The sequence below is a fragment of the Halyomorpha halys genome, unplaced genomic scaffold, assembly GCF_000696795.3.
Source record: "Halyomorpha halys isolate HHAL.00 unplaced genomic scaffold, Hhal_1.1 Scaffold529.1, whole genome shotgun sequence".
In the NCBI taxonomy this organism is placed as follows: Eukaryota; Metazoa; Arthropoda; class Insecta; order Hemiptera; family Pentatomidae; genus Halyomorpha; species Halyomorpha halys.
This window is the reverse complement of record NW_027116277.1, coordinates 269,041-277,164: the sequence shown is the minus strand read 5'-3', so window position 1 is coordinate 277,164 and position 8,124 is coordinate 269,041. Positions and strand designations below refer to the sequence as shown.

The window sequence follows — 8,124 nt, the reverse complement described above, 5'->3', positions numbered from 1 at the left end:
TACAAGATTCCGAGAGTAATATCGGTCGTAAACATGAAAAGTATTAAATGTCGATATTTATAAGTTAAACTTTAACTAAAGCGAGAAAGAAGTAAGCGTGAAGGAAAAGAAATTTTCCCTCTTAAAAGGCAGTTAATATTATAAACTAACCTATATAGTTATCGACGTACAGTCTGGTCAAGAAGTAATTGTTTCCGCCTTTTCTGGGAGAGCTGAGGTAAACTATTACCAATAAAAATCCGAATAACAAACAATTTCGTAAAGGTACCTCTACACGTTGAATTGTGTCCGACCCGCCGAATGGCGGTTTTTGGGCACAAATCAAAAGACGCTTGTGCTGCATCCACACGTTTGTGTTCATTGTGAATTGTCAGCAGATTAATATTTGAACTCTCTATGTTTTAATTAGTTTATGAATTTACCCAACCTTTGGAGTCAATAGTTAACTCTAGCTTTAGATTGTACATTTTAAAATTATATCGATTCAGTGTAAATACTTTATTTTCAAATTATGTCAATTAACTTTAACGATTTACTTTTTATTTAACATATTAAAAATATAAGTTTATTAAGACATTATATGTTTGTGTAATTAAATTAGTAAGTACTTGTGAAAAAAGTTTAGAACGGAAGTTGAATTTATAGGTTATGTAGTACTATTTCAATGAATTGTTAACTTCTGCCTTATAATTTACGTTTCCTTTCATTGTTACCTGTCTCTACTTGTTCCTTTTTATAATGATAGTATAGATCGAATGTAATTCCGACAAAAGCCAAAAGAACAGATAGAACAAGCATGTGGATACCGACGTCTGTTGTTTCATTTGCATTTGTACAAGTCTTGAATTTGAGGCAAGTGGAAAACTTCTAGACCCAGCATAAGAATTAACTACGCACTCTGCTCTGATTTATACAAATACTTAGACAATTGTATTCTCAAAGGCATATTTGAGGCTCTCTGCTCTTAATCCAGAATATTCAATAATCTGAACCACTCTATTGAGGATTTCATCTTATATATTTAGAATACATACACATATACATTCAATGAAACCGTAGTATCAATACCTTACGTTGCATTGCTGGACCAGATGAGGTCATAGACCTTGAAAAATATGATTTCAAGTTACTAACAGACGAAAAATTCGGATTATTTCACATAGTTTAGAAATAAATTTATAAGTAATGATTAATTATTGTAAAAATAGTTTTAAGTAAATATATTTATAATTTTTGTTTTTAAATTGAATTGTTATTTAGGAAGTAACCTTTTTTCCCCAGTTTGGTAATTAAAGTTTTTCGCTTATCCGAACCCCCTTTGTTTTAATTAGTTTGGATTAGCAAGAGACAAATGTACTTCTAGAAGGAATTAAAACTTTACGTTCCATAGGTCCTATAAACCAGGCGAAGTCTGTGTAACCAATAAATGGCAAGTCGACTTCTCAACGTACTTAGCCAGCAAGAAAAACTTTCTTGTATTGGAAATACAACCCAGTTCTAGGAAACATGACATCATGGATCATATTGCAGTTATTAGGTAAGCATTTTATTTTAGAATCCTTATTATTTATTACTCAAGAATGTCATTTTAATAAATCCTTTCTATGCAGGGATATCCTTTCAAACAAATTATTTCTGAATGTTTCCAATGTTTTATTCGAATAGAGATAACAACAGCCGTTGACAAAAAAAGGTGGCATTTGTTACTAAGAAGTTCGGATACATAAAATGTTCACGTACATTGGCCTGAAATGAAAAATGCACGTCTGCCATCTTAAATATGATACAGTTTAAGAAACCATGCAGGGGGAGGGGAGGAACAAATACACGAAAAACAGTGGGTAGTTCTGATTTTCTATATGTTGTTTAGGCTTAGATTCACATCAAAAATCTAAATTTTGGACTTCGGAAGTCAACGATAAGTTAATTTTAATCAAGAAAACCACTGAAATTTGTCTTTCCATGCTCAATATCTTGTAAGCTATTCGTCACGAAAAACACTTTTTTAAAATAGCTTAGTCGTGATTTTTGGCTGGTGTGTCGTCAGTATATAAGTCTGTAAGAATATGTTCCATTGTGGGCTGATTGGTGGTATACCGTGAATATAACAATGGCTCCAATCACGGACCCTGCGGAACTCCAGACTTTGCTGAAAAATGTGAGAAAGTGGTCTCTGCCGGACTACCTTATTTTTCTATCCTGAATAAAAATGTTGGATTACGTAATCGGTGCTGAGAACTGTTTTCAGTTTGTAAAGGAGCCATGCCTGCCAAACACTTGCTTCACATCAAGAAAGGCAAATGTTACGTAATGTTTCTTTTAAAAGGAATAAGCTATAAAGTCTGCAAGTATTTGAAGTTGCCGGTTGTTGAGTGATGATAGTGGAGGCCGAATATGTGGTTTTGTAGAGTTGTTCCTAGAAAAAGTAATATCTTGTTTTATATTAACAGTTTTAAACGTTGGGCAAAAGTCAGTAGAAGGCTGACCGGTGTTCAGAAAGAATGTAAATCATATGGCTTGTTCAGTTTTAAAATCCTTATAATGATGGAGAATTTGTAATAGATCAGAAAGTTTGATGAAGTTGTAAAATGTGAAGAGGGGCGGTCTTTCGCGGAAAGTGCTCCACGAATTCAGTGTTAATAATTTGAATTACCAATTGGTAACACCACGAATTCAGTGGTAGTCATAAGTTGGAGAGTTATGATTTGGTGGATTACTGATTTCATTTATCAGATCTTTCTATGTATATGAATTTGGAGGCATAGAAAGTGATAAAGGTGTGTCTAGGAATGATATTATTATTAAAATTTGTTGTGAGTAAAATTTGAAGACAGAAGACACATAGTCTCGAAAACGCACTGCTTTTTTTTTCATCCTTGATCTCATAGGCACCAAATGGAGTCCACTGAATGTGACTCAATTGTCAACCAATTGCTGGGAGATGGGGAGTAGATGGGGAGTGTGTTTTTCTCGGAGAAGTTTTCTGCTAGATCTTCACAAACTTTAGTGTTGAAGTAAGAAACATAATTCTCAAATGTTTTGGCTTTAAATGAATTTAATTCGGTTCCTTGTGTTTGCATAGAGCTGTGTTCTGTGTCATCATATGCATAATGTTTTTTTGTGCGGTTGATCATTTGCAAGATATAAAGCGTGAAACGAAAAATTTTAGTGTTTTTCTTGAATAAAATTAACTCCTGGTCTATGGAGGTTGGAAATTCAGCCGATGGAAATGATCATTTTAGACCTCGAAATCTTAGTAGCAAATAAGACACCTTTTTTTCTTACGGTTCTCGGATTACGAGTAATGCTCTGCTTTTATCAATCCATTTAGAATTAAATGCACATAATTTTGTGAATTTAAGTTATAATCTGGCTAAAAGGTTCAATGGCCTCTTTATTATTCGAATTAGCCGTAGAGAGGAAACATTGAAACTCCTTCATTGGTCCTATTTACAGCAGACAATGTCAACCAATCGATATAAAGTATATCATGGTACGATTATAATCGTTGGTTGGCTAGAACAAAGAGAGCTTATGGTCATTTGTCCCGATTTTGCAAAATTGATAATTTATCATTCTATAAACACAGATTCCAATCCTTCTTCCCCCAAAGATTACTGTATTACCTAAATCCTTCCCAACCTCTCAAAACTTGTAGAAGAACTAGTGACATTCCCAAGTTTCCAATTTCTTTAAAGTATTCAATAGACTTGATTTATAATGTGGTTTTCAATCCGACTTACTACCTACGTTGCTTTACTGTCTGAGGTGGGCCTTAGCCTCCAAGCATGCACTTGGTTTTGCTTTCATTGACTTCTAAACCAACAGTTTAAATATATCAATTAGAGATTGCTTATTCCTTGCCACTAAGCAAATATCAGCCTATGCACATAGTTGAGTGGATGAACGCAGTATATCTCCATTGGAGTTAAGCTTCCCAATCACACTAAGTTGTGCAAGGTTAAATAGTGTAGCTTATAGCGCATCTCCTTACCTAACTCCAGCAGTGAGTGGGAAACCGCGACTAAGGTTACCATTAATATACACTTTAGCATTACTACTATCCAAGGATATTTGTATCAAGCGAATTAGCTTATTTGGAATGTTGAAATCTGCTAGAGCATGTATCAGCTTATTTTCCACTCTACCGGCCTGCATTCTTTGTCCCATGTATCCTCAATCAGTAAGTATAAAGCTCATCCCCACCATTTTTAAAGAATTCCGCCATCAAAAGGTCTTCCCCAGAAGATTTGTTATTTTTTAATTTGTTAATTTATTCTACAACTTCCTCGATTGAAATCAGTTCTAAATCAGAAAAGTTTTCTTGCTCCGGTATCATGTCAGGTCCGTACTTCTTACATTCAGTAAGTCATTGCAATGTTCCTCCCATCTGTTAATTACCGTGTTTTTTTTTCGATCGGGCTACTCCACTTAATCTGCCCGTCAAGTTTAGCGGGAACAAATTTAAATTTCATACATAAAATAACGAATTTCGAGTTGTGAGTTCAGGAGTGAATTATCTAGAATAAATAACGGCTTGCTATAAGCCCAAACTCCTCATCTATTTTATTATGACGAAATTTTCCAAAGTTTCTCAAACAATAAACTAAGAGAGAAACACAATATTTAAAAAGCAATGCCACCCAACTGCATAGTAAAATTTTTTGAAGAGTATTATAATCTTGTTCCCGAATGTTATTTACAGCTAAGATAATTTTTATCAATTGTAAAAAAATGAACTGTAGATAAAATAATGATTGGCATCAACGATCAATATTGGAGTGGGTCAAAAAACGAATAAAAAAAAAAATTATAAGATAACAAACAAACAAAAGCTTATGTAAAAAAATGATAATAATCCATATATACATTCAAGCTAACTTAACCATTTATAGTGATAGTGAGAGCATTGAAGAATATAAAATTATCCAGTATAGTGTTGAGTTTAAAAATTTTAATAATTCTTTACTTCACGACAGATTTTGATTCATCATAAACACTTCTATCCAAACTGTATAGTACCTCGTTAATAGAGCAGCTGTGTGTACTGATCCTTCTTGTTCTTATCCCATCCTTCTCAAACAATTATGATTCCTCACAAAGCTCCTCTTCCTATAACCTTACTTATGCAACATTTCTTAAAGCTCTTCTTACAATAAACAAGGAATTGAAACATTTCCTGACGATCGCCATTCCCCATATGGGAGAAAGTGTGAGTCCATCCCAGAAAAATATTACAAAATAAGAATACTTACATGAGGTACTTTTGTAGTGCATTTACCTATTGAGACCTTTCAGCCAGCATTAAAACACGAACAAATATTGCGTTGTCCAGAGCAAAATGCCAGAAAAAGAGAAAAGGGAAAAAAAATGATCCTAATGAGTTAAAGTCAAAGGAGGAAGCTGCTTTATGGGCCCCTTTAATATACACTTCCATTAATGTAAACTTCGTCTGAGTCCTCATTGGTCGACGATTCTCCCCTATCGTTATCTTCCGTTATCCTTATCTTTCCTGTTCTTATTCCTCGTCCGGCGCCCATTCTTCTGTCTCCCTTTTCGTGGGTGTCTGTCATATGCGTTTCACAGTTTCCCATGACCATCATATTAGTACCTTCTATTAACGCTTGCAGGTTCTCAGGGATTCCACGGTGATTCATTTTGCTGTGGTAGTATGCTAGGGTCACCTCCCTTTCTTATTCTTCTTTTCGAGGAGTTTCACTATAAGCTTCTGTACGAACGTGCTACCCACCCGATTCGGACCAAAGCTGCTTAATCTTTCCCCAGACTATTGCATTTGCGATGTGACGGTAAGTTCTTCCAGGCTTTGAGTCTTCCCAAGCTCTACTCATAAAGATAGGATTAGGGCTGATATTATGAAACTCCAATATTCTACGGCGTTCCGAATATTGAGAACTTCAATTGTTCTATGTTGACTGTTTACTTCTTTTTGGGCTCATTGATACTCTCTATCGTAATTATATTGTACTCTCTAATGACAATCACCCGGAATGGACCCTCATAATTCTGTAGCTCCTTACTTCTGTTTGCCCCACCAGGCGATATACTATTGAACCGATTTTTACTTCGCGTCTGTGGCACATTCGAATTGTAGTGAGCTACGCGTTTAGTCTTCTCCCACACAATTCTTTCAAAAGATAATATAGGGTTCTCCATATCCTAATAACCCATCGGTTTCCCACATTTCTTATTCGAGCTCCTACCTTAGACAATAAATCGCACCCAATGATAATGTGATATTATCGCGGCATATTCCCCACCACATGACCCACTATATTACTTCCATCCTACTATACTTACTTACCTAAGTCCATTTCAACTCCCCCTTCTGCGCTATAGGGTCCACCCAGGGTGATTAACTGACAATGACATACCTGTACTTTAGCCTGATGTGTCCTCTCTCTCCATCTTTCTGCTTCACCAACGCCACTCAGCATACAATGGTGTTGGAGCTTCCCGTGTCGACCAAGCACCGCACTCCTCTCACCTTGATGATAGACAGGCCGTTGCTCTTGTTCCCCACGTTGTAACTCACCATCGTGCAGCCGTCGCTCTGTAGGCATTCTCCTCTCCTCGTCTACTTCTACCCTTGTTTCATCCTCACGGGCATTCGCGTCCATCATATCTTGGTCGCATTCTACAAAGGCAGCACTTCTTCAGGAAATTCCTCTTCCACTGCACCACGTCTGCACTCTGCGCTTCCCTTGAACCACTATAACATTATTAAATTAAAATACTTCTTTTAATTATCCAATAATTAACTGAACAATCAATCCCAACTTCTGATTGCAGGTACATTACAGAAATGGACTTTGTCGACCCGAGCAAGGTGTCCATATTGGCTCATGGCTATGGAGGTTACTTAGCTCCCAAGTTGCTGTTGGAAAAGTCCGAGATGTTCAAGTCCGTTGCCATCGTATCTGGCATATTCAGTTGGCCTAACTATAGTGAGTAATTAATAGAAATTATAGTAATTGAAATATGTGTACAGCAAATTGTGACACCCAATAATCACCATTAATTTCTTTATAGCATGTTCATGTTCATGTTTCCTCGTCTTCTGTGTTCACAGTTAGGCAAGATCTAGACATATGTACGTCTTATGGATCTAGAGATAAAAATTTTCATAAATCAAATTTATTGTCCGAACAACTATAAATCATTCTATTTTAGCAAACGTCATGAAAATTACTATTCCTACGAAGGTAAAGGTCATAAACTTCTTTATAGTCCATTAAACTAGCTTTAATTTGAGTGCTAATAGACACCTGTACGTCATATAGTTCCTGAGATATAGATTTCTCAAAATAAACTAACTAACCACCAATCTTTCAGTAGATTTTTAAGAAATTTTGCTTTTTAAAAAGGTATATCTCGAGAAATGTTGGACGTAAATAGCTCTTTTAGGGCTAATTTTTCAGAAAATTTACTCTTCTTTAAATAATGTTCTCTTAGATTTTCTAGTGTTGTAGGTAGTTTTTAAGATATAGAGCTCAGAATGAAAAATCATGTTTTTTTAAGGTTTTGAAACAGCCGCAATTTTTTAATCCCCCTACCTATACTTGGCAGACTCATCAATTTTGACTAGTAATTATACATAGTTTTTATTGAAGTGATCAAAGATTGGGGTGAGATAACTGCCTTATTTTCTTCTCGGCTCTTGTACTATGATGAAGGCTAGAAACTCTGATTAAAACGTTCGTACTATTAAATAAGTTCTCTCAACTTATTTGTGTTATTGTATTCTCCTCATATAATTTACCTACAGTTTGATAAGATGTAAACTGAACTTTAGCATATTAACATTCTGTTGTATATCAGATTCATTGTGGAGCGAACGTTACTCCCTGGATGACGACGTGACGTACGCTGCGAGAGTGTTGAAAGGCCACGACTTACTGCTCATCCATGGGACTTTGGACTTCTCGTCGCACTACCACCAAGCAATGATATTTTCAAAGGCCCTTATTGAAGCGGGGATCCTCTACAGCCATTTGGTCAGTATTACCTTTCTTTAATTAATTTAATTTGGGCCGTTTATTTTGAAAGCAGCCTAAGTCCATTTATACTTAAATTGAGGGTTTGTGTTTCAATGCAAATGTACAT

At 35.6% G+C, this 8,124-nt stretch overlaps 1 protein-coding gene across 1 annotated transcript in view; it reads left to right on the top strand.

Annotated features, from left to right (window-relative positions):
• The window catches only part of LOC106683925 (inactive dipeptidyl peptidase 10), a gene marked incomplete at its 5' end in the record, with an annotated part of 79,438 nt that overhangs the window by 64,655 nt on the left and 6,659 nt on the right, over positions 1 to 8,124 (top strand). Inside the window, 3 exon segments of the mRNA XM_067053083.1 lie at positions 1,391 to 1,537; positions 6,811 to 6,965; positions 7,840 to 8,015. Coding sequence (XP_066909184.1) covers positions 1,391 to 1,537; positions 6,811 to 6,965; positions 7,840 to 8,015 — 478 coding nt within the window.